At 44.1% G+C, this 27961-nt stretch overlaps 1 protein-coding gene across 1 annotated transcript in view; it reads left to right on the top strand.

Annotated features, from left to right (window-relative positions):
* LOC139402524 (uncharacterized) overlaps positions 1–27961 on the top strand; it is a 31510-nt gene that overhangs the window by 2003 nt on the left and 1546 nt on the right. Inside the window, exons 3-7 of the mRNA XM_071146518.1 lie at positions 2201–2297; positions 15633–15784; positions 16583–16800; positions 19109–19246; positions 19478–19617. Coding sequence (XP_071002619.1) covers positions 2201–2297; positions 15633–15784; positions 16583–16800; positions 19109–19246; positions 19478–19617 — 745 coding nt within the window. The remainder of the gene's footprint in view (positions 1–2200; positions 2298–15632; positions 15785–16582; positions 16801–19108; positions 19247–19477; positions 19618–27961) is intronic.

Genomic DNA, 27961 nt, shown 5'->3' with positions numbered 1-27961 from the left:
AGCTACACGTTGGGTGTTGTTCTATTGGTTCTACAGAAAGCCTGTCTCAAGATGAGCTACACGTTGGGTGTTGTTCTACTGGTTCTACAGAAAGCCTGTCTCAAGATGAGCTACACGTTGGGTGTTGTTCTATTGGTTCTACAGAAAGCCTGTCTCGAGATGAGCTACACGTTGGGTGTTGTTCTATTGGTTCTACAGAAAGCCTGTCTCGAGATGAGCTACACGTTGGGTGTTGTTCTATTGGTTCTACAGAAAGCCTGTCTCGAGATGAGCTACACGTTGGGTGTTGTTCTATTGGTTCTACAGAAAGCCTGTCTCGAGATGAGCTACACGTTGGGTGTTGTTCTACTGGTTCTACAGAAAGCCTGTCTCGAGATGAGCTACACGTTGGGTGTTGTTCTATTGGTTCTACAGAAAGCCTGTCTCGAGATGAGCTACACGTTGGGTGTTGTTCTATTGGTTCTACAGAAAGCCTGTCTCGAGATGAGCTACACGTTGGGTGTTGTTCTATTGGTTCTACAGAAAGCCTGTCTCGAGATGAGCTACACGTTGGGTGTTGTTCTATTGGTTCTACAGAAAGCCTGTCTCAAGATGAGCTACACGTTGGGTGTTGTTCTATTGGTTCTACAGAAAGCCTGTCTCGAGATGAGCTACACGTTGGGTGTTGTTCTATTGGTTCTACAGAAAGCCTGTCTCGAGATGAGCTACACGTTGGGTGTTGTTCTATTGGTTCTACAGAAAGCCTGTCTCGAGATGAGCTACACGTTGGGTGTTGTTCTATTGGTTCTACAGAAAGCCTGTCTCAAGATGAGCTACACGTTGGGTGTTGTTCTATTGGTTCTACAGAAAGCCTGTCTCAAGATGAGCTACACGTTGGGTGTTGTTCTATTGGTTCTACAGAAAGCCTGTCTCGAGATGAGCTACACGTTGGGTGTTGTTCTATTGGTTCTACAGAAAGCCTGTCTCAAGATGAGCTACACGTTGGGTGTTGTTCTACTGGTTCTACAGAAAGCCTGTCTCGAGATGAGCTACACGTTGGGTGTTGTTCTATTGGTTCTACAGAAAGCCTGTCTCGAGATGAGCTACACGTTGGGTGTTGTTCTACTGGTTCTACAGAAAGCCTGTCTCGAGATGAGCTACACGTTGGGTGTTGTTCTATTGGTTCTACAGAAAGCCTGTCTCAAGATGAGCTACACGTTGGGTGTTGTTCTATTGGTTCTACAGAAAGCCTGTCTCAAGATGAGCTACACGTTGGGTGTTGTTCTACTGGTTCTACAGAAAGCCTGTCTCGAGATGAGCTACACGTTGGGTGTTGTTCTATTGGTTCTACAGAGAGATGAGTCTTCTCTTTTCAGCACTTCTCTTTACATTTGCTTTCCAAACTGTACGTTTTTGTTTTTCCCGCAATATTGTATTTTGAAATGTGCAAAAAGGGCAAACCGACATCCGGAACCAAACATAGAAATATAATCCATAGATGAAGTTCCCATTTTAGTCAGGACTGGCATCCATTGCTAGTGTATCCATGAGTTTAAATTGCCAGGGTAAGAGGTTATAAAATCCTTCTATGGATTGTATGTCTATGGCCACAAGCAACAATCTGTAGCCTATAGTTTGCTACAAATGACATGTTATGGCGTCAGGTGCAATTTCCTGACGTGGTTTAGGTCCACTTGTAGAATCTATGCCAAGGCACATTGAAGCTATTCTGGCAGCTCGTGGTGGCACAACACCCTTCAAGACATTTTATGTTGGTGTTTCCTTTATTTTGGCAGACACCTGTATGTGCTTGTGATAAAACTTAATTCACAGTTTAAAAAATAAATAATAATCTATCGATTTTCATCGCTAAATCTCTGGTGTATTTTTAACATTGAGATCGGGCTCTGGTGGTTGGATCATTTTTTTTTTTTTTAAATTATAAGAATACAAAAAATGTCATACCGACATATTGACCAGTCACATTTATTGATTGTGCAGTTTATTTTAATTATTTTATTAATAAGTTACCCAATCAAGGCAGGGCACCCACAGTTGCCCACGTGGGCCCTCTACCTCCTCTCCTTCCCCGTCTGATGATTAGCAGAGCGGCAGCAGGCAGTTTACACTCATTGAGAGTCCTCCTGTGGTTGGCAGTTGCAATGAAAAAACATAATAAATATATATAAAACAGGTATGTGGTGGTGTTGTTGTTCCTCAGTGAAGGAGACAAGCTCCTGACGATCAATGGAGTGGACCTACAGGATCTATCCCCAGAGGCCTTCGCCAAGATTCTGACGGAAGGAAACCCCATGTTGGTGAGTGATATAGCTGGAGGAGAGTTCTTATATCACTCCACTCTCTTCATGGGTTGCATGTTTCATCACAATATTGTTTTGAACTAATGCCCAACTGAGCATTCTACTAAAATGTATTGTCAATGAGCACTGATTAAGATTTCATCAAAAGTTAGAAATACAATGCCATTCAAAAGGATGCAAATAATTAGTAGCAAAACCTTTTGTCCTCATTTTGATGTCGCCAGATTGACTTTAGATGCAGTATAACGTTAGCTAAAATTGAGGTAGCTGCCGTTAGCATTGCTAGCTATTTTTTGACGAACTTTGCTAGCTAATGACAACATTGCCATCTGTCTAAAGTAAATTTGACGACATGATAATGCTGGAAAAGTTGTTTCTTACAAAAAATTGTCATCTTATTTCCAGTCACTATAGTGTAATTTAGACTAAACAGCCGTACCCTCCGTCCAGAATGACTGGGCTTATCACGACTTTAGGGCACCACTATTACGCCGCCGGTCAGGGTTGCCAGGTCTGGCAGAAATTGATTACTCAAAACCCACCCACAAGGCCTAAACACTAACAATTGTTAGTTTTTTTCGCAGCAAGAAAGGAGTTGGCACAATTAGCCAATAAACCATTTTTTCAATAACGTTATCGAGTGAATATCGACTTAACTTCTAAAGACTTAAGAAACAAAATTCTGTTTTCCATCAAATACTAATTATTGTGAACTAATATGACTAGCTAAGGAATTTGAAAATCTAATTTTATTTGTCACATGCGCCGAATACAACAAGTGTAGACTTTACCGTGAAATTCTTACTTACAAGCCCTTAACCAGTGCAGTTCATGAAGAAGAAAATATATAAGCCGTCTTATTGCTTGGGGGTAGAAGCTGTTGAGGAGCCTTTTGGTCCTAGACTTGGCGCTCCGGTACCGCTTGCTGTGCGGTAGCAGAGAAAACAGTCTATAAAATTAGGGTGACTGGAGTCTCCTACAATTTTATGGGCTTTCTTCTGACACTGCCTGGTATATAGGTCCTGGATGGCAGGAAGCTTGGCCCCAGTGACGTATTGGGCCATACGCACCAGCTTTGTATTTAATTTAATTTTTTATTTAACCAGGTAGGCCAGTTGAGAACAAGATCTCATTTACAACTGCGACCTGGCCAAGATAAAGCAAAGCAGTGCGACAAAAACAACACAGTTACACATGGGATAAACAAACGTACAGTCAATAACACAACAGAAAAATCTGTGTACACTGTGTGCAAATGAAGTAAGGAGGTAAGGCAATAAATAGGCGAAGTGGCGAAGTAATTACAATTTAGCAACCTACACTGGAGTGATATGTGCAAGTAGAAATACTGGTGTGCAAAAGAGCAGAAAAACAAATATGGGGATGAGGTATGTAGTTGGTTGGATGGGCTATTTACAGATGGGCTGTGTACAGCTGCAGCGATCGGTAAGCTGCTCTGACAGCTGACACTTAAAGTTAGTGAGGAAGATATGTCTCCAACTTCAGTGGTTTTTATTTTTGTAATTAGTTCCAGTCATTGGCAGCAGAGAACATGAAGGAAAGGCGGCCAAAAGAGGTGTTGGCTTTGGGGATGGCCAGTGAAATATACCTGCTGGAGCACGTGTGACGGTTGGGTGTTGCTATGGTGACCAGTGAGTTGAGATAAGGCGGAGCTTTACCTAGCAAAGATTTATAGATGACTTGGAGCCAGTGGGTTTGGCGACGAATATGTAGCGAGGACCAGCCAACAAAAGCATACAAATCGCAGGGGTGGGTAGTATATGAGGTTTTGGTGACAAAACGGATGGCACTGTGATAGACTGCATCCAATTTGCTGAGTAGAGTGTTGGAGGCTATTTTGTAAATTACATCGACGAAGTCTGGGATCGGTAGGATAGTCAGTTTTATGAGAGTATGTTTGGCAGCATGAGTGAAGGGAGGCTTTGTTGCGAAATAGGAAGCTGATTCTATATTTAACTTTGGATTGGAGATGCTTAATGTGAGTCTGGAAGGAGCGTTTACAGTCTAGCCAGACACCTAGGTATTTATAGTTGTCCACATATTCTAAGTCAGAACCGTCCAGAGTAGTGATGCTAGTCGGGGGTGCAAGACGCGATTGGTTGAAGAGCATGCATTTCGTTTTACTAGCATTTAAGAGCAGTTGGAGGCCACAGAAGGGGAGTTGTATGGCATTGAAGCTCGTTTGGAGGTTAGTTAACAGTGTCCAAAGAAGGGCCAGATGTATACAGAATGTTGTCTACGTAGAGGTGGATCAGAGAATCAACCGCAGCAAGAGCGACATCATCGATATATACAGAGAAAAGAGTCAGCTTGAGAATTGAACCCTGTGACACCCCCATAGAGACTGCCAGAGGTCCGGACAACAGGCCTTCCGATTTGACACACTGAACTCTATCTGAGAAGTAGTTAGTGAACCAGGCGAGAAGTAGTTAGTGAACCTGTAGCGCCTTACGGTCAGATGCCGAGCAGTTGCCATACCAGGCGGTGATGCAACCGGTCAGGATGCTCTCGAAGGTGCGGCTGTAGAACTTTTTGAGTATCTGGGGACCCAAATCTTTTCAGTCTCCTGAGGGGGAAAAGGTTTTGTCGTACCCTCTTCATGACTGTCTTGGTGTGTTTGGACCATGATAGTTCGTTGGTGATATGGACACCAAGGAACTTGAACTCTTGACCCTCTCCACTACAGCCCCGTCAATGTTAATGGGGGCCTGTCCTTTTCCTAGTCCACGATCAGCTCCTTTGTCTTGCTCACATTGAGGGAGAGGTTGTTGTCCCGGCACCACACTGCAAGTTCTCTGACCTCCTCCCTATAGGCTTCCTTATCGTTGTTGTTGATCAGGCACTGTTGTATCGTCAGCGAACTTAATGATGGTGTTGATGTCGTGTTTGGCCACGCAGACGTGGGTGAACAGGGAGTACAGGTGGGGACTAAGCACACACCCCTGAGGGGCCCCAGTGTTGATGACGATCAGTGTTGCAGATGTGTTGTTGCCTACCCTCACCACCTGGGGGCAGCCCATCAGGAAGTCCAGGATCCAGTTAGAGGGAGGTGTTTAGTCCTTAGCTTAGTGATGAGCTTCGTGGGCACTATGGTGTTGAATGCTGAGCTGTACTCAATGAACAGCATTCTCACATATGTGTTCCTTTTGTCCAGGTGGGAAAGAGCAGTGTTGATTGAGATTGCGTCATCTGTGGATCTGTTGGGGCGGTATGTGATTTGGAGTGGCGGTATGTGAATTGGAGTGGGTCTAGGGTATCTGGGTGGATGCTGTTGATGTGAGCCATGACCAGCCTTTCAAAGCACTTCATGGCTACTGATGTGAGTGCTACAGGGCGGTAATCATTTAGGCAGGTTACCTTCACTCCCTTTGGCACAGGGACTATGGTGGTCTGCTTGAAACATGTAGGTATGACAGACTCTGTCAGGGAGAGGTTGAAAATATCAGTGAAGACACTTGCCAGTTGGGCCATGCATGCTTTGAGTACACATCCTGGTAATCCGTCTGTCCCGCGGCTTTGTGAATGTTGACCTATTTAAAGGTCTTGCTCACATCGGCTACCGAGAGCGTTATCGCACAGTCATCCAGAACAGCTGGTGCTCTCGTGCCTACTTCAGTGTTGCTAGCCTCGAAGCGAACATAAAAGGCATTTAATTTGTCTGGTAGGCTCTCGTCACTGGGCAGTTCGCATCTTGGTTTCCCTTTGTAGTCCGTAATAGTTTAAGCCCTGCCACATTCGATGTGCATCAGAGCCGGTGTAGTAGGATTCAATCTTAAAACTACTTGACGCACCCATCCTGTTAGCGGGATCATTTTCATCAACATCCGCTGAATTGCAGAGCGCCAAATTCAAATTAAATTACAAAAAATATTTCATTTTCATGAAATCAAAAGTGCAATATAGCAAAACACAGCGTAGCTTGTTGTTAATCCACCTGGCGTGTCAGGTTTCAATAAAGCTTTTTGGCGAAAGCATACCACGCGTTTATGTAAGGACATCTCTCTCAGTAGACAAAATATTACAAACAGCTAGCAGCCAAGTAGATTGGTCAGAAAAGCAATAAATTAAATTGCTTACCTTTGATCTTCGGATGTTTGCACTCACGAGACTCCCAGTTACACAATAAATGTTCCTTTTGTTCCATAAAGATTATTTTTATATCCAAAATACCTCCATTTGTTTGGCGCATTATGTTCAGAAATCCACAGGCTCGAGCAGTCACGACATCGCAGACGAAAATTCTAAATAGTATCCGTAAAGTGCGTAGAAAGATGCCAAATGTTTTTTATAATCAATCAATCAGGTTGTTTTTACAATATATAATCGATAATATGTCAACCGGAATGTAGCTTCTTCCATAGGCGAGAGAGAGAAAATGTCTGATGCGCATGAAAAACTCTGCTGGCACCCAGCCATCCACTGACGCGATGGGTTCTTTCTCGCTCATTTTTCTAAATAAAAGCCTGAAACTATGTCTAAAGACTGTTCACAGCTTGAGGAAGTGGTTGAATCTGGTTGATATCCCTTTAAATGGAGGCAAGGCATCCAATGGAACAGAGAGCTTTCAGGAAAAACAGCACCTTTCTTGTTGGATTTTCCTCAGGTTTTCGCCTGTAATATCAGTTCTGTTATACTCAGACAATATTTTGACGGTTTTGGAAACTTTTTAGAGTGTTTTCTATCCTAATCTGGCAATTTATATGCATATTCTAGTTTCTGGGCCTGAGAAATAGGCAGTTTCACTCAAGAAGTTAATCCTGTATTGATGCTTTACTTGTTTGATGGTTCGTTTGAGGGCACAGTGGAATTTCTTATAAGCGGCAAAATTAGTGTTCCGCTCCTTGAAAGCGGCAGCTCTAGCCTTTAGCTCGATGCGGATGTTACCTGTAATCCATGGCTTCTGGTTGGGGTATGTATGTACAGTCACTGTGGGGACGACGTTGTCGATACACTTATTGATGAAGCCGATGACTCCTCAACGCCAATGGATGAATCCTGGAACACTTCTGTATTGAGCGAGTCACCGGTACTTCCTGCTTTAGTTTTTGTTTGTAAAGCAGGAATCAGGAGGATAGAAGTATGGTCAGATTTGCCAAATGGAGGGCGAGGGAGAGCTTTGTAAGCATCTCTGTGTGGAGTTGAGTTTTTTTAAATGTATTTTATTCCCCCCTCTGGTTGCACATGTGACATGCTGGCAAAAAATTGGTACAACTGATTTAAGTTTACCTGCATTAAAGTTCCCGGCCACTAGGAGCGCCGCTTCTGGATAAGCATTTCCTTGTTTGCTTATGGCCTTATAGATTTGGTTGAGTGCGGTCTTAGTGCCAGCGTCGGTCTGTGGTGATAAATAGATGGGTACGAATAATATAGATGAGAATTCTCTTGGTAGATAGTGTGGTCTACAGCTTATCATAAGGTACTCTACCTCAGGCAAGCAATACCGCGAGACTTCTTTAATATTTTAGACATCGTGCAACAGCTGTTATTGACAAAAAGACACACACCCCCACCCCTTCTCTTACCAGACGTAGCTTCTTCTCTGTTCTGCCGGTGCATAGAAAATCCCACCAGCTCTATATTGTCCGTGTCGTCATTCAGCCACGACTCGGTGAAACATAAGATATTACAATTTTTAATGTCCCGTTGGTAGGATAAACGTAAACGTAGGTCATTCATTTTATTTTCCAATGATTGCATGTTAGCAAGTAGAACAGATAACAGTGGGAGTTTACTCGCTCGGTCTACGGATTCTCAGCACTTTCTTTTCCTCCATCGTTTCTTCACGCAAATGACGGGGATTTGGGCCTGTTCCCGGGAAACCAGTATATCCATCTCATAGGACTCGTTAAAGGAAAAAGCTTCTTCCAGTTTGTGGTGAGTAATCGCTGTTCTGATGTCCAGAAGATATTTTTGGTCATAAGAGATGGTAGCAGCAACATTATGTACAAAATAAGTTTAAAAAAAACAAGTAACAAACAACGCAAACAAACTAATAAAATAGCTCAGTTGGTTAGGAGCATGTAAAACGTTCATCTTATATTTTGTGAGAGAAAAGATAATTTGCCCTTATTAAACTTAAAAAATGAATGTAGGGCTATTTTCTGGAAAATGTGCCAGATGTTAAGACTACAAACCATTATAAATGGCCTATTTGCGAGATTGACTTGTCATTTCAATCAGCGTAGGCTAGGCCTAATGACTAAAATCCAGGTTTATGATTGTAATTCAACTTCGTCATGGTTTGGGTAGCTGGATGCAGGTAGCTTATAGCCCCTGATAGGCCTACATCTCATTTCAGATAACCTACAGTAGCCTAGGCAAGATGTAACATGAACGATTTAGCAGCTTGCTTAGTTCGAATTGACAGACTAATTCATTCAACATGAATATCGAGGCGATTTTCAAGGTAATAAGTGCTTCAGTTGCCGAATAGGCTACTGAGGATGGGGTCGTAATTTCAATCACTGAACCAAATGTGAACAATAGACCTATGCTTGTCAACAACAGCCAGTGTTTTTATTTATTTACCTGTAGTCTAATCTGACTGATTTACTTTCAATATAATCAATTCCAACAAACAGCTGATTGGCAATTGAGTTAGCACTGTGACCATGATCACAATTGAGTTAGCACTGTGACCATGATCACAATTGAGTTAGCACTGTGACCATGATCACAATTGAGTTAGCACTGTGACCATGATCACAATTGATAACATCCAATTTCATTATCTAAACATGGCCATTCATAATTGTATAACAACAATAAACTGAAGTTATAATATAGCCTATTTATTACATCCAGTGGTTTTAAAGTACTTAAGTAAGAATACTTAAGTATTACTTTGTTTTTTAGGGTATCTGTACTTTACTATTTATATTTTTGACAACTTTTACTTTACTACATTCCTAAAAAAAAAAAAAGTAGGTACTTTTACACCATATATTTTCCCTGACAAAAGTACTCATTACATTTTTGAATGCTTTAAGGACAGAAAGTGTCTAATTCGCGCATTTATCAAGAGAACATCCCTGGTCATCCCTAATGCCTCTGATCTGACAGACTCACTAAACAGAGAACATCCCTGGTCATCCCTACTGCCTCTGATCTGACAGACTCACTAAACAGAGAACATCCCTGGTCATCTCTACTGCCTCTGATCTGGCAGACTCACTAAACAGAGAACATCCCTGGTCATCCCTAATGCCTCTGATCTGGTAGACTCACTAAACAGAGAACATCCCTGGTCATCCCTACTGCCTCTGATCTGGTAGACTCACTAAACAGAGAACATCCCTGGTCATCCCTAATGCCTCTGATCTGGCAGACTCACTAAATAGAGAACATCCCTGGTCATCCCTAATGCCTCTGATCTGGAGGACTCACTAAACATAGAACATCCCTGGTCATCCCTACTGCCTCTGATCTGGTAGACTCACTAAACAGAGAACATCCCTGGTCATCCCTAATGCCTCTGATCTGACAGACTCACTAAACAGTGAACATCCCTGGTCATCCCTACTGCCTCTGATCTGACAGACTCACTAAACAGAGAACATCCCTGGTCATCCCTACTGCCTCTGATCTTGTGGACTCACTAAACAGAGAACATCCCTGGTCATCCCTAATGCCTCTGATCTGACAGACTCACTAAACAGAGAACATCCCTGGTCATCTCTAATGCCTCTGATCTGGCAGACTCACTAAACAGAGAACATCCCTGGTTATCCCTAATGCCTCTGATCTGACAGACTCACTAAACAGAGAACATCCCTGGTCATCTCTACTGCCTCTGATCTGGTGGACTCACTAAACAGAGAACATCCCTGGTCATCCCTACTGCCTCTGATCTGACAGACTCACTAAACAGAGAACATCCCTGGTCATCCCTAATGCCTCTGATCTGACAGACTCACTAAACAGAGAACATCCCTGGTCATCCCTACTGCCTCTGATCTGGAGGACTCACTAAACAGAGAACATCCCTGGTCATCCCTACTGCCTCTGATCTTGTGGACTCACTAAACAGAGAACATCCCTGGTCATCCCTAATGCCTCTGATCTGACAGACTCACTAAACAGAGAACATCCCTGGTCATCCCTACTGCCTCTGATCTGGCAGACTCACTAAACAGAGAACATCCCTGGTCATCCCTAATGCCTCTGATCTGGTGGACTCACTAAACAGAGAACATCCCTGGTCATCTCTACTGCCTCTGATCTGGCAGACTCACTAAACAGAGAACATCCCTGGTCATCCCTAATGCCTCTGATCTGGCAGACTCACTAAACAGAGAACATCCCTGGTCATCCCTACTGCCTCTGATCTGGCAGACTCACTAAACAGAGAACATCCCTGGTCATCCCTACTGCCTCTGATCTGGCAGACTCACTAAACAGAGAACATCCCTGGTCATCTCTAATGCCTCTGATCTGGCAGACTCACTAAACAGAGAACATCCCTGGTTATCCCTAATGCCTCTGATCTGACAGACTCACTAAACAGAGAACATCCCTGGTCATCTCTACTGCCTCTGATCTGGTGGACTCACTAAACAGAGAACATCCCTGGTCATCCCTACTGCCTCTGATCTGACAGACTCACTAAACAGAGAACATCCCTGGTCATCCCTACTGCCTCTGATCTGACAGACTCACTAAACAGAGAACATCCCTGGTCATCCCTACTGCCTCTGATCTGACAGACTCACTAAACAGAGAACATCCCTGGTCATCCCTAATGCCTCTGATCTGACAGACTCACTAAACAGAGAACATCCCTGGTCATCCCTACTGCCTCTGATCTGGAGGACTCACTAAACAGAGAACATCCCTGGTCATCCCTACTGCCTCTGATCTTGTGGACTCACTAAACAGAGAACATCCCTGGTCATCCCTAATGCCTCTGATCTGACAGACTCACTAAACAGAGAACATCCCTGGTCATCCCTACTGCCTCTGATCTGGCAGACTCACTAAACAGAGAACATCCCTGGTCATCCCTAATGCCTCTGATCTGGTGGACTCACTAAACAGAGAACATCCCTGGTCATCTCTACTGCCTCTGATCTGGCAGACTCACTAAACAGAGAACATCCCTGGTCATCCCTAATGCCTCTGATCTGGCAGACTCACTAAACAGAGAACATCCCTGGTCATCCCTAATGCCTCTGATCTAGCAGACTCACTAAACAGAGAACATCCCTGGTCATCCCTACTGCCTCTGATCTGGCAGACTCACTAAACAGAGAACATCCCTGGTCATCCCTACTGCCTCTGATCTGGCAGACTCACTAAACAGAGAACATCCCTGGTCATCCCTACTGCCTCTGATCTGGCAGACTCACTAAACAGAGAACATCCCTGGTCATCCCTACTGCCTCTGATCTGGCAGACTCACTAAACAGAGAACATCCCTGGTCATCCCTACTGCCTCTGATCTGGAGGACTCACTAAACAGAGAACATCCCTGGTCATCCCTAATGCCTCTGATCTGGAGGACTCACTAAACAGAGAACATCCCTGGTCATCCCTACTGCCTCTGATCTGGTAGACTCACTAAACAGAGAACATCCCTGGTCATCCCTAATGCCTCTGATCTGACAGACTCACTAAACAGAGAACATCCCTGGTCATCCCTACTGCCTCTGATCTGACAGACTCACTAAACAGAGAACATCCCTGGTCATCCCTACTGCCTCTGATCTGACAGACTCACTAAACAGAGAACATCCCTGGTCATCCCTACTGCCTCTGATCTGGTGGATTCACTAAACAGAGAACATCCCTGGTCATCTCTAATGCCTCTGATCTGGCAGACTCACTAAACAGAGAACATCCCTGGTCATCCCTAATGCCTCTGATCTGGCAGACTCACTAAACAGAGAACATCCCTGGTCATCCCTAATGCCTCTGATCTGACAGACTCACTAAACAGAGAACATCCCTGGTCATCCCTACTGCCTCTGATCTGGAGGACTCACTAAACAGAGAACATCCCTGGTCATCCCTAATGCCTCTGATCTAGCAGACTCACTAAACAGAGAACATCCCTGGTCATCCCTAATGCCTCTGATCTAGCAGACTCATTAAACAGAGAACATCCCTGGTCATCCCTACTGCCTCTGATCTGGAGGACTCACTAAACAGAGAACATCCCTGGTCATCCCTAATGCCTCTGATCTAGCAGACTCACTAAACAGAGAACATCCCTGGTCATCCCTAATGCCTCTGATCTAGCAGACTCACTAAACAGAGAACATCCCTGGTCATCCCTAATGCCTCTGATCTGGCAGACTCACTAAACAGAGAACATCCCTGGTCATCCCTACTGCCTCTGATCTGACAGACTCACTAAACAGAGAACATCCCTGGTCATCCCTACTGCCTCTGATCTGGCAGACTCACTAAACAGAGAACATCCCTGGTCATCCCTAATGCCTCTGATCTGGTGGACTCACTAAACAGAGAACATCCCTGGTCATCTCTACTGCCTCTCATCTGGCAGACTCACTAAACAGAGAACATCCCTGGTCATCCCTAATGCCTCTGATCTGGCAGACTCACTAAACAGAGAACATCCCTGGTCATCCCTAATGCCTCTGATCTAGCAGACTCACTAAACAGAGAACATCCCTGGTCATCCCTACTGCCTCTGATCTGGCAGACTCACTAAACAGAGAACATCCCTGGTCATCCCTACTGCCTCTGATCTGGCAGACTCACTAAACAGAGAACATCCCTGGTCATCCCTAATGCCTCTGATCTGGCAGACTCACTAAACAGAGAACATCCCTGGTCATCTCTAATGCCTCTGATCTGGCAGACTCACTAAACAGAGAACATCCCTGGTCATCCCTAATGCCTCTGATCTGGCAGACTCACTAAACAGAGAACATCCCTGGTCATCCCTAATGCCTCTGATCTGGTGGACTCACTAAACAGAGAACATCCCTGGTCATCCCTAATGCCTCTGATCTGGCAGACTCACTAAACACACAACGTGCTTTGTTTCTACATTATGTCTGAATGTTGGAGATAACCCCTGGCTATCCATAAATGTAAAAAAAACTACTTGATTTGCAATGACTCCAGTCATATTGTCATTTCAACGTATTTATTGTATAAAATGGTAGGCTACAGTAGCCTACATAGGCATTTTAAAAGTAGCCCAAAAACCTGCAACCAATACATTTTACCCATGACATCATTTTCATTGTAGCCCAATTTAGAAGGAAAACGCTGATGGTAGAGGGCTGATGGTAGAGGGCGGCGTGATCATTTTCATAACAATTGCATGACTGAGGTGCAACCTCATGAATAAGATATTTACCAGAAGTGACTAACATTGATTGATGTTTTGAGTCACCGTTTGAACCCATTAATCTGAATATTAGTCAGAGAGAGAGAGAGCGAGCGAAGGGGAATTCTGTCAGACCTGGGCCCTGACAGTAAATCTCAGTAAGACAAAAAATAATGGTGATCCAAAAAAGGTCCAGTCGCCAGGACCACAAATACAAATTCCATCTGTTGCCCTAGAGCACACAAAAAACTATACATACCTCGGCCTAAACATCGGGACCACAGGTCACTTCCACAAAGCTGTGAACGATCTGAGAGACAAGGCGAGGAACATATGCCATCAAAAGGAACATAAAATGTGGCATACCAATTAAGTTCTGGCTAAAAATACTTGAATCAGTCATAAAACCCGTTACCTTTTATGTTTGGGAGGTCCGCTCACCAACCAAGAATTCATAAAATGGGACAAGCACCAAATTCAGACTCTGCATGCTTAATTCTGCAAAACTATCCTCAGTGTACAACATAAAACACCAAATAATGCCTGCAGAGCAGAATTAGGCTGATACCCGCTAATGATCAAAATTCAGAAAAAAGCAATGAAAAGGATACAAAACAAACCACTACAGAGAGAAGAACCTGGAGAAGAGTCCCCTAAGCAAACCACTACAGAGAGAAGAACCTGGAGAAGAGTCCCCTAAGAAAACCACTACAGAGAGAAGAACCTGGAGAAGAGTCCCCTAAGCAAACCACTACAGAGAGAAGAACCTGGAGAAGAGTCCCCTAAGAAAACCACTACAGAGAGAAGAACCTGGAGAAGAGTCCCCTAAGCAAACCACTACAGAGAGAAGAACCTGGAGAAGAGTCCCCTAAGAAAACCACTACAGAGAGAAGAACCTGGAGAAGAGTCCCCTAAGCAAACCACTACAGAGAGAAGAGTCCCCTAAGCAAACCACTACAGAGAGATGAACCTGGAGAAGAGTCCCCTAAGCAAACCACTACAGAGAGAAGAGTCCCCTAAGCAAATCACTACAGAGAGAAGAGTCCCCTAAGCAAACCATTACAGAGAGAAGAGTCCCCTAAGCAAACCACTACAGAGAGAAGAGTCCCCTAAGCAAGCTGGTCCTGGGGCTCTGTTCACAAACACACCCCACAGAGCCCCAGGACAGCAACACAATTAGACCCAACCAAATCATCAGACAACAAAAATATAATTTCTTGACACATTGGAAAGAATGAACAAAAAAACAGGGCAAACTAGAATGCTATTTGGCCCAAAACGGAGAGTACACAGTGGCAGAATACCTGACCACTGACTGACCCAAACTTAAGGAAAGCTTTGTACAGACTCCGTTAACATAGCCTTGCTATTGAGAAAGGCCGCCGTAGGCAGACCTGGCTCTCAAGAGAAGACAGGCTATGTGCACACTGCCCACAAAATGAGGTGAAAACTGAGCTGCACTTCCTAACCTCCTGCCAAATGTATGACCATATTAGAGACACCCTCGGATTGTACAGAACCATAAAGATTTTTGAAATCAAACCCAATGTTGATAAACTCCCAAATCTACTGGGTGAAATTCCACAGTGTGCCATCACAGCAGCAAGATGTGTGACCTGTTGCCACAAGAAAAGGGCAACCAGTGAAGAACAAACACCATTGTAAATACAACCCATATTTATGTTTATTTATTTTCCCTTTTGTACTTGACCTATTTGCATAACATTACAACACTGTAAATAGACATCATGACTTTTTAAATGTCTTTATACTTTTGGAACTATTGTGAGTGTGATGTTAATGTTTTATTGTTTATTTTAATTGTATCTATTTCACTTGCTTTGGCAATGTAAACATATGTTTCCCATGTTAATGAAGTCCCTTAAATTGACAGCGGTGATGCCGTTGTTTATGGTGCACAGGTTTCTTCACCTCTGCAGGTAGGAAGAGGAAGGACATCAGTGTTGTTATTCAGATAAGTCTTGTCTGTTATCTTCCCATCTCTCTAGACTGTCCACCAAGCCAGCAGGGCTCCTCCACCAGAGAGATGCCCAGAGGACGGGGCTGAGGCCAGGGCTCTCCACCCGGTCTCCAAGGAGAACACCATACTCTGCTTCAGCCTGGAGATGAGACGAGAGGATGACCTGGACGACCTGGAGAGGTGGGCTCAGTCAGTCAGTCAGTCAGTATCACTCAATCAGTCAGTACCAGTCAGTCAGTCAGTCAGTCAGTATCACTCAATCAGTCAGTCAGTATCACTCAATCAGTCAGTCAGTATCACTCAATCAGTCAGTCAGTCAGTCAATCATCCATTAACTGTTTTTTGTACATAGTCCCCACATTTTAGGGGGCCAAAAGTATTGGGACAAATTTACTAAACTTTTTACTACTTTAATACATATTTAAGTATTTGGTCCCATATTCCTAGCACGTAATGATTTACATGAAACTTGTGACTCTACAAATTTGTTGGATGCATTTGCTGTTTGTTTTGGTAGTTTTTTTAGATGATTTTGTGCCCAGTAGAAATGAATAGTAAATAATAGATTAGCTGTATTAAAGCTGACAGTCATTGTATCATCTAAAATCCAAAGTGCTGGAGTACAGAGTCAAACTCCCCCAAAAATATGTTACACTCCAATATTTTTAGAGCTCACTGTATATTCCTGGAAAGTGTGTTGACACGCATATTATATTTAGTGTAGAATGTAATTTAATGTTTCCCAAACCCCGAGCACGTTTAGGTTTCTGCCGTAGCATAACACAGCTGATTCAAATACCCAACTCATCGTCAAGCTTTCATTATTTGAATCAGCTGTGTAGTGCTGGGGTAAAAACCAAAGCGTTCACCCAGGGGGCCCCGGGACCTAGTTTGGGGAAACCCTGTTTTAATGGACCGCTGGCCTCACACGAATCTCCATATAAAATGTATAACGTCATGTATCGTCCCTGAACAAAGTGACTCCTACCGCCCCATGGAAGACCTCACAGAAGAGGATGTCAACAAAGCCGATGGGGAGGTTGACGATCTGTTCCTGGTTGCCATGACGAACACCAGAATCTCTGTGGTGAGGGGGCGTGGCTGCGGTGACGGGAGCTCTTGTCACAACTGTGGCAAGTCGGATTGTAACTTCAACGAGGTTGTCATGGTCGCAGAGTCCAGCAAAGTCACCTTGGGTAAGTTTTAATATATTTTAGTTTTAATGTATTTGTAAGCAGTGGGTGCAGTTCCCAGCACACTTGTATTTTTGACTTTTAATTGATAGGACAGTGAGTAGAGGGGACAGGAAAGACAGGAGAAGATTGTGTTCAATAGATAGTGGGATGGTTTCGTACCCAGGCAGACACGATACATGAGCACTGGGGAGTGGCAGCATATAACCACAAGCTAGACCACAGCAGGCCACCCTTCGTTTTCATCTAACCAGGGTGTACCCTGGGTATGTTCTGGCGCTGACTTCAGAAGATTCAACGCGTCTGGTTGGTAAGTAGGCTGTTCCTTTTATTAACAGTATCGGTACTGCCAACCGACCAGTGCTTCTGGAGCATTTTATTCTACTGTTGTAACTGGTTTTTGCCTGGCATTTAAGAAGACATTGTATGGTGACAACAGATACTTTCTGGTACTTACTGAACTCTACCTGGTTCCAAATCGCGGGCAATAGCGGTGCTTATAGAAGCTATATTTTATTACAGTATAATTACAATGTATTTAACTCTAACTGGTTCCAAATCGTGGCTAGTGGTGCTTGTAGAATCAATATTTTATTACAGTATAATTACAATGTATTTAACTCTAACTGGTTCCAAATCGTGGCTAGTGGTGCTTATAGAAGCTATATTTTATTACAGTATAATTACAATGTATTTAACTCTAACTGGTTCCAAATCGTGGCTAGTGGTGCTTATAGAAGCTATATTTTATTACAGTATAATTACAATGTATTTAACTCTAACTGGTTCCAAATCGTGGCTAGTGGTGCTTATAGAAGCTATATTTTATTACAGTATAATTACAATGTATTTAACTCTAACTGGTTCCAAATCGTGGCTAGTGGTGCTTATAGAAGCTATATTTTATTACAGTATAATTACAATGCATTTAACTCTAACTGGTTCCAAATCGTGGCTAGTGGTGCTTATAGAAGCTATATTTTATTACAGTATAATTACAATGTATTTAACTCTAACTGGTTCCAAATCGTGGCTAGTGGTGCTTATAGAAGCTATATTTTATTTTCATATTTATTACTGTGAATGAACCATTTAATCACATAATTTCTGAGTAAATACAGGTTATTTTGTGTAATGTAAAATACACTTCCCTCATTACTGGCTCCCATGACCTTTCCGACAGAGAAGTGAAACCCTGGTCATGAATACCATATCACAATCACCATGTCCACGTATTTATAAACTAGACTGTTTCCCTTCCACATCTCCTCCACATAGTTATAAACTAGACTGGATCCCTTCCACATAGTTATAAACTAGACTGGATCCCTTCCACATAGTTATAAACTAGACTGGATCCCTTCCACATAGTTATAAACTAGACTGGATCCCTTCCACATCTCCTCCACGTAGTTATAAACTAGACTGGACCACTTCCACATCTCCTCCACATAGTTATAAACTAGACTGGACCTCTTCCACATCTCCTCCACATAGTTATAAACTAGACTGGATCCCTTCCACTCCTCCACATAGTTATAAACTAGACTGGATCCCTTCCACATAGTTATAAACTAGACTGGATCCCTTCCACATCTCCTCCACATAGTTATAAACTAGACTGGATCCCTTCCACATCTCCTCCACATAGTTATAAACTAGACTGGATCCCTTCCACATCTCCTCCACATAGTTATAAACTAGACTGGATCCCTTCCACATCTCCTCCACATAGTTATAAACTAGACTGGTTCCCTTCCACATCTCCTCCACATAGTTATAAACTAGACTGGATCCCGTCCACATCTCCTCCACATAGTTATAAACTAGACTGGTTCCCTTCCACATCTCCTCCACATAGTTATAAACTAGACTGGATCCCGTCCACATCTCCTCCACATAGTTATAAACTAGACTGGATCCCGTCCACATCTCCTCCACATAGTTATAAACTAGACTGGATCCTTTCCACATCTCCTCCACATAATTATAAACTAGACTGGATTCCTTCCACATCTCCTCCTCATAGTTATAAACTAGACTGGATCCTTTCCACATCTCCTCCACATAGTTATAAACTAGACTGGATCCCTTCCACGTATTTATAAACTAGACTGGATCCCGTCCACATCTCCTCCACTCTCAGCACCATGGGATTATTTCATTGTGCTGCTTCACCAATGCTCTGCCATGGGTCCCAAACAATGACATCATCCAAAGGAAGAGCTTGTTGAGGTGTGCTTCCTCATCGTCTTCATTGTATTTTCTGATGACCGCTTTGTGTGCTTTGTTTCTCTCTCTTTGTGTTCAGTGTCACGAGGAATGGGCAACTTGGAGAAAGTACAACAGTTGGACAACCTCTTTATTGAAAACTATTTATGCCGCATGTACCTTCGGCGTAGACTCACACGTATGATGTGGAGTATTCCTAGTTTGTCAGCAACTCCAGGTTTGTTATAAAACATTGTGTTTTTGTATTATGTCGTCGATTTTCTTATTCTTTTATCATAATAACAATTATAAAACTGTTTATTAAACGTTGCCATGGCAATTAGTGTACAAATATTAACTTGATGATGGACAGTCTGGACTACAGACTGCGAACGCTAACTTTATCCCAATGTTTTTTGTTACTATGGTAATAACTGGTTACTGATTTTTGTTTATTGATTTATTCCAGAGAAGATCACCATCTATCACTACAAGTCTGACTGTGTGGACGGAGAGTTTCGGGGGGTCCCTGTGGTGCTCAACTTCACCAGCTCTAACTGTTTCCTCAAGTGTGTTAAGGACGGAGAGCGAGTCTCTCTCTGTGTTGGGGTGAGCACATACCCTTCTGCTTTCTGCTGCTAAGACTAATGTTAGCAAGGCCCTGACAAACCAAACTATAAAAGGAGAGTATCAAGTTGGGTTCTCATACTGTATTTATTGCAGGGCAGCAAAACAGTACAACAGACTCTCAATGCTACTTCCCGAAAGAGAGGATATTTTTTACAGATACACAAATAACTCCTCACAAGGTCACAGCATACACTGACTATACCCTGACTATACCCTGACTATACCCTGACTATACCCTGACTATACCCTGACTATACCCTGACTATACCCTGACTATACCCTGACTACACCCTGACTACACCCTGACTACACCCTGACTACACCCTGACTATACCCTGACTATACCCTGACTATACCCTGACTATACCCTGACTATACCCTGACTATACCCTGACTATACCCTGACTATACCCCGACTATACACCGACTATACCCCGACTATACCCCGACTATACCCCGACTATACCCCGACTATACCCCGGCTATACCCCGGCTATACCCCGGCTATACCCCGGCTATACCCCGGCTATACCCCGGCTATACCCCGACTATACCCCGACTATACCCCGACTATACCGAACATTAGGAACACCTTTCTAATACTGAGTTGCACCCCCAGTCCCCCCTTTGCCCTCAGAACAGCCTCAATTTGTCGGGGCATGGACTCAACAAGGTGTCAAAAGCGGGGTTAGGTGGTTCAAGGCCTTCTAATAGACATTGGGGTCAGGTGGTTCAAGGCCCTCTAATAGACATTGGGGTCAGGTGGTTCAAGGCCCTCTAATATACATTGGGGTTAGGTGGTTCAAGGCCTTCTAATACACATTGGGGTCAGGTGGTTCAAGGCCTTCTAATATACATTGGGGTCAGGTGGTTCAAGGCCCTCTAATAGACATTGGGGTCAGGTGGTTCAAGGCCCTCTAATATACATTGGGGTTAGGTGGTTCAAGGCTCTCTAATAGACATTGGGGTCAGGTGGTTCAAGGCCCTCTAATAGACATTGGGGTCAGGTGGTTCAAGGCCTTCTAATATACATTGGGGTTAGGTGGTTCAAGGCTCTCTAATAGACATTGGGGTCAGGTGGTTCAAGGCCCTCTAATAGACATTGGGGTCAGGTGGTTCAAGGCCTTCTAATATACATTGGGGTCAGGTGGTTCAAGGCCCTCTAATATACATTGGGGTTAGGTGGTTCAAGGCTCTCTAATAGACATTGGGGTCAGGTGGTTCAAGGCTCTCTAATATACATTGGGGTCAGGTGGTTCAAGGCCTTCTAATATACATTGGGGTCAGGTGGTTCAAGGCCCTCTAATATACATTGGGGTTAGGTGGTTCAAGGCTCTCTAATATACATTGAGGTTAGGTGGTTCAAGGCCCTCTAATAGACATTGGGGTCAGGTGGTTCAAGGCTCTCTAGACATTGGGGTTAGGTGGTTCAAGGCCCTCTAATATACATTGGGGTTAGGTGGTTCAAGGCTCTCTAATAGACATTGGGGTTAGGTGGTTCAAGGCCTTCTAATATACATTGGGGTCAGGTGGTTCAAGGCCCTCTAATAGACATTGGGGTCAGGTGGTTCAAGGCCCTCTAATAGACATTGGGGTCATGTGGTTCAAGGCTCTCTAATAGACATTGGGGTCAGGTGGTTCAAGGCCCTCTAATAGACATTGGGGTCAGGTGGTTCAAGGCCCTCTAATAGACATTGGGGTCAGGTGGTTCAAGGCCCTCTAATAGACATTGCGGTCAGGTGGTTCAAGGCCCTCTAATAGACATTATGGTCAGGTGGTTCAAGGCCCTCTAATAGACATTGGGGTCAGGTGGTTCAGGGCCCTCTAATAGACATTGGGGTCAGGTGGTTCAAGGCCCTCTAATAGACATTGGGGTCAGGTGGTTCAAGGCCCTCTAATAGACATTGGGGTCAGGTGGTTCAGGGCCCTCTAATAGACATTGGGGTCAGGTGGTTCAGGGCCCTCTAATAGACATTGGGGTCATGTGGTTCAAGGCTCTCTAATAGACATTGGGGTCAGGTGGTTCAAGGCCCTCTAATAGACATTGGGGTCAGGTGGTTCAAGGCCCTCTAATAGACATTGGGGTCAGGTGGTTCAAGGCCCTCTAATAGACATTGGGGTAAGGTGGTTCAGGGCCCTCTAATAGACATTGCGGTCAGGTATTTCAGGCGAGCTATAGTCCTCTGGCTCCTTATTGTAGTGGTACAAGGTAGGGAGTGACGTCTCGGTCCATCGTCGAAGGGGTCACTTTTACCAGCATTTTCACAATCAGTAGTGACATCATCATACCTGCCCTCTGTACCGCCCGGCACTAGGCAGCACAGACATCGGGTCATAACCCATATGAAAGGTACGGAGCACAACTACAGTCAGTTTACAGGCATTCACCAACAGTGAGTCATCCCAGGATTGTTGTTTACCAGAGGTCAGTCTGTTCACCAGTCCCCCTTTCACTGCTAAAGGAACCAATTGCAGCTTTCACCTTGACATTTTACAGAGGAATGTATAATGGTGGTTAGCCTTCAACTGGGTGATATGGGCACGGCAGACTCAGTCAATTCATGCAACTCAGTGAGTTCTTTAAGGATAGTGGGAATATACAGAACAGGTATGTTCAGTTGTTCTAGGGAAGGTAGCCTAGTGGTTAGTGCATTGGGCCAGTAACCAAAAGGTTGCTATTTTATTTAACCTTTATTTAACTAGGCAAGTCAGTTAAGAACACATTCTTATTTACAATGACAGCCTACGAACAGTGGGTTTACTGCCTGTTCAGGAGCAGAACGACAGATTTGTACCTTGGCTACCCTGCCGCTAGATCGAATCCCTGAGCTGCCAAGGTAAAAATCTGTCGTTCTGCCCCTGAACAAGGCAGTTAACCCACTGTTTCTAGGCTGTCATTGTAAATAAGAATTTGTTCTTAACTGACTTGCCTAGTTAAACAAAGGTTAAATAAAAAATGTGTTGTCGTTGGGAAAAGAGAACTTCAACACCGTAATCAATAGGGACTTGACATGTCTGCTCTGTGTTCATTACCAGCTGAGGGGCTCTCCCATGTCCAAGATACAGCTGAGATGAGTTCCTTCATGAGAGACAGCTGGTGGTTTGAAATAGAACACTGGATGTCAGACCGTGTGGTTATAGCATCTGGTCATGAGTAGCGTTGCTGAAAGGTACAGGAGTGATTAGAGTCAAGCCCTCCTCTGTGACCACTTCCCCAGGAGTCTATCTCCAATAGGAACTTCTACCATAGACTCCCTCAGCAGCCTCCACTATCTCCAGTAGGAACTTCTGCTGAGGGGAGAACGGCTCATAACAATGGCTGGAACGGAGCAAACGGAATGTGTGTTTTAAATGTATTTACACTTTATTTATTGAACCTTTATTTAACTGGGCATGTTAGTTAAGAACAAATTCTTATTTACAATGACAGCCTACCCCAGCCAAACCCGGACGACGCTGAGCCAATTGTGCGCCGCACTATACTATATATTACCTTGCCTTATTGCTTAAATATACCACGGCTGTCAGACAATTAGAACCACCCAGTTTATAATTGTCCGTGTCATACGTGGTAACAGACCACGATCACTTGCTGCGTCACAACTGAAGAGAATGGCGGTGTTAACAGTTTTAGCATTTTTCACATTTTTAAAATAATAATTTTACCCCCTTTTTATCCCCAATTTCAGGGAATGCAATTGTTGTTAGTAGTTACTATCTTGTCTCATCGCTACAACTCCCGTACGGCTCAGGAGAGACGAAGGTCGAAAGTCATGCGTCCTCCGAAACACAACCCAACCAAGCCGCACTGCTTCTTAACACAGTGCGCAAGCCAGCCACACCAATGTGTCGGAGGAAACACCGTGCACCTGGCAACCTTGGTTGACGCGCGCTGGTGTGCGATGAGACAAGGATATCCCTACTGGCCAAGCCCTCCCTAACCCGGACGACGCTAGGCCAATTGTGCGTCATCAAACTCACAGGAGAAAGACAAGTCCTCCGTTTGGTTTTCAATCACACATCAAACTCACAGGAGAAAGACAAGTCCTCCGTTTGGTTTTCAATCACACATCCAACTCGCAGTTCATCTGTTTATCAGTCATAAATTCCGGGCCCTGGTCACTTTCCAGGTGCCCAGGCACTCCCCATCTGGGAATATAGTCTCTCAACAGGGTTTTAGCTTCGGTGGTAGCAACATTCCTCCTAGTGGGGGCGACTTCAACCCACTTGGAGAACGTATCTAATACAAACAATATTTTTGACCCTTCACTTGGTGGTAAACAGATGACATTGATTTGAAGCTTTCCAAAGGGTTCCCATGGTAGTGATCTGGTTCCCATCCCAGTAACTGGAGTGGTTGTTTTCATGTTGTGTTTCAGATCTTTTTAACCATTTTGTTTTTGCAAATTGGGCCAAATTTGGGACAATGCCATTCTTTCCTACACATTCCTAACATCTCTCCTTGGACTCATGCGTCGTTCCATGATACTATACGTATGTGTGCAAGATAGGGAAGTAGTATGAGTGGCGTGCGGCCGTCTGGGGGGCGCCAGACGCCGTCGTCATCGGGTTTTCAGCCTGAAGACATCAAACACCACTTTTCAACGGTATCAGCATTGTTTTGCATATTAACAGCATCAGTAGAAGTATGTACAGTCACCATGGGTGAGGGGAGGAGTCACCACGGGTGAGGGGAGGAGTCACCACGGGTGAGGGGAGGAGTCACCACGGGTGAGGGGAGGAGTCACCACGGGTGAGGGGAGGAGTCACCACGGGTGAGGGGGGGAGGAGTCACCACGGGTGAGGGGAGGAGGAGTCACCGCGGGTGAGGGGAGGAGGAGTCACCGCGGGTGAGGGGAGGAGGAGTCACCGCGGGTGAGGGGAGGAGGAGGAACCGTGGGTGAGGGGAGGAGGAGGAACCATGGCCGCTGCTGCTTTCGCAGCCATGTCAGCACTGGCATCCCCTTTCGTAACAGAATCGGCCCTAAAAGTGGGCGGCACATTTAATAATGGCACCAGCGTTGGGTAACGCCGCCGCTCCTAACAATGCCGCTACCGTCGTGTTTAACAACGTCATAAACCCACGCCGTTTCCACAACCTCCTGAAGTCCTGGCAAACACCACATGCATACCTTGAATCAGTATAGATTGTCACCTTCTTACGCCTCCATCACACCGACGGCGTCATGACGTTTTGGTACATCAGAAGTACATTCATTTCCAATGGAACGCTGCGTTTGCCTTGCTGCAGTGCGTTGCAGTGCGTTCTGTGTGGTGGTGTATGTTGGTGTAAAACTGCATGTGTAGACGACTTGACAGAAGTGGTAGCAGAAGGGGAATGTTGAACTGTTGTTGCACACACCCAGATGATGCTGCATACCTTTTTGCGTAATAACGCTGATGGTGAAGATCGAGGCACCATCCCTCTGTCAGCATCAACGTGTGCATCAGCGCCGTCCCCTCTGCCAACTGTGCTGAGGTACCAGGATGTAACGGAGCAGACCCTAGCCGTGTGTGGTCTGTGACTACCGCGGGCCCCGCCCATCTATTTCCCATTTGGTCCAGGTAGGATGACCCATCTGAATATGACACTAAGTCAGCATTTAACAGAGGCACGTCACACAAGTCCTGGTTGGCAGTGACGTTGTCACCATCACGTCTAGACAGCAGGGATGGATGGTGTCGTTGGGATAGGTAGGAGAGTTGCGGGGTTTAGCCTAGCACATTTCACTACATGTCCCCTGACAGCAGTTTCGCTTCCCAACCGGTGAACCTGGTCGACGTCACCTGGTTAGTTTTCCCCTACTACGGAGCGTGTTCTGTCGGGGGAGGCATACGGCCCGTTGGATGAGGTCTTGAATTTGAGATCTTTGTGACTCCAGTTCCTCATCTAGTTGATGCATGTTGTGTTTGAGATTCAACCACTGAAGTCTGGTGTTTTCAAATTAGCCAAACTGGAAAATAATGTTAATGTCAGGAGGCATTGGTCACGGTCCCGACCGTGTTTCATTTCAAATGACTTTTTGTGGCGGCGTTTGATTCTTGCTCGGTCCAGGGAACCACCCTTTGGCCAGATGGTGTCCGTGAACTTGTGATTTAGGAAAGTACTCCATTTACTCATCTTGAGAGAACTCCTACAACTCTGAGCTACTTGGTAGTCCAGAGACCATTTGTCTTCAGTCTCAACAGCCTGCTCTTTACAATTAAGAGGCTCCCATATTTTTTTAACAGATTTTTAAAAATATATATATTTTACAAGTTTGGTGAGATCTTCAGGTGTATTTTCACTATTTCAGTTCAATGAGACCTACAGATGGCACTATATTGTTGGTGAGCGCTTCGGGTATATTTGCATTTTGAAACTCACATAATTTGCATGTATTTAGGTTCAGGTCATAAAATTATTTCTAAACAGTATAATAAAGGGATATTTACCACAGGTCTAGTGCCCAAAATACACAGTAATACTTGTTAAACTCATAATCTGACATGTATTACCTTGAGTTCTCACCCAGATGGACCTTACTTTATCATTCCTGGGTTTAACTTAACACAACATTTAGTCCAGGATCTACTAAACTAACATATGGTCATACCATGGATCATTTAGCTATTGGATGTAGAGTTTTAGGACCCCTAAAATAAAATAAAAATGCATATATTTGACTAGGGTTAGAGTTAGCTACTAGGGTTAGCTAATAGGGTTAGGGTTAGCTACTAGGGTTAGCTAATAGGGTTAAGGTTAGCTACTAGGGTTAGCTAATAGGGTTAGGGTTAGCTACTAGGGTTAGCTGTTAGGGTTAGCTACTAGGGTTAGCTGTTAGGGTTAGCTACTAGGGTTAGGGTTAGCTACTAGGGTTAGCTAATAGGGTTAGGGTTAGCTACTAGGGTTAGCTACTAGGGTTAGCTGTTAGGGTTAGCTACTAGGGTTAGGGTTAGCTACTAGGGATAGGGTTAGGGTTAGCTAATAGGGTTAGGGTACTAAGTTAACATATGGAATTGTTTTAAGATGGTCATACCATGGATCATTTAGCTATTGGATGTAGAATTTTAGGACTTCTTTAGGTTTATTTGATAAAATATTGAATTTGTCCTTTACTATTATAGCCCAAAGAAACACATGGACTAACATTCAGAAATGGTCAAAATGACAGTCAAAAAACATCATAAGGAAGAAGGTTTTGATAGTTTTAACCTGTACACGTCCTTTCAGTCTTGTGACAGACTGAAAAGCATCAGGAAGGATGATGAGGAGATCCAGGCGTTTTTGTCTTCTACATGAAGGCTGAAATGAGCAAACAGCGCCGGTTTGAGTCCGCCTACTGCCAGGGCTGGTTCATCCACACTTCTAACGAGACCAAAGTAGTTTTGGGGGAACCCCAGGGGATGACGGGGGACCAGTCATTCTTCTTTGTCATCCATAAATGATGAAGAGTGTTTGTTGTTTATGCATGTTATGTTTCTCTAGTTTTTTATATACCATCATTTTATAACGTGGTTGTTTTGAAGTGATCTGTCCTATATCAACGAGATGTCAGAAAGCTTAGGAAATATTTTAGTTTTTTTGGACACACATTTAACCCCTTATTTGTGTTGGCACAAAGCTAATTCCGTTCCATTTATTTGTATGAGTTCCCTTCAGACGATTCTCAAAGACTCTTGTGGGGGTCGTAAAGCAAAACGGAGAACACCATCGTGTTTGTGAGAGTCATCTTTCCATAGAGTTAGTTGGCCAAACCGTTCGGATGCTACAGACGTTTTTCGTGCGAGAACTGATTTTCGGGATGGCTCATGGTCTGACAAACACAGCTGGAGCTCGGCCACCTTCCACCGCATACGCAGAAGGGCAACATAGGCGGATGTGGGGGATCGAGACTCAGCCCATGCAAATATCTCTAGCTTAAGCTGACGGATTTAGATGGGGATTTTTTAAAATTACGTTCACTAGCTTGACACACAGATGTGCATCAATAGACTCTTAAGGATTAAGACTTTAAGATGTGTTCAATATAATTGCTACTATATGTATTTTTAGTTAACCACTAATTGCATATTTTTCAAATAACTTCATAGTAGTCAGTAAAGGAAATGAGACCAAGGACTATTGTTATTCCCTGTTGTGTTATTGTTGTTCCATGTTGTGTTATTGGTATTCCCTGTTGTGTTATGGTTATTCCCTGTTATTGTTATTCCCTGTTGTGTTATTGGTATTCCCTGTTGTGTTATTGGTATTCCCTGTTGTGTTATTGGTATTCCCTGTTGTGTTATTGGTATTCCCTGTTGTGTTATTGGTATTCCCTGTTGTGTTATTGGTATTCCCTGT

The sequence above is a fragment of the Oncorhynchus clarkii genome, unplaced genomic scaffold, assembly GCF_045791955.1.
Source record: "Oncorhynchus clarkii lewisi isolate Uvic-CL-2024 unplaced genomic scaffold, UVic_Ocla_1.0 unplaced_contig_8744_pilon_pilon, whole genome shotgun sequence".
Classification (NCBI taxonomy): domain Eukaryota; kingdom Metazoa; phylum Chordata; class Actinopteri; order Salmoniformes; family Salmonidae; genus Oncorhynchus; species Oncorhynchus clarkii.
Note: the sequence above shows the minus strand (reverse complement) of the source record. Positions and strands in the feature narration are given on the sequence as shown.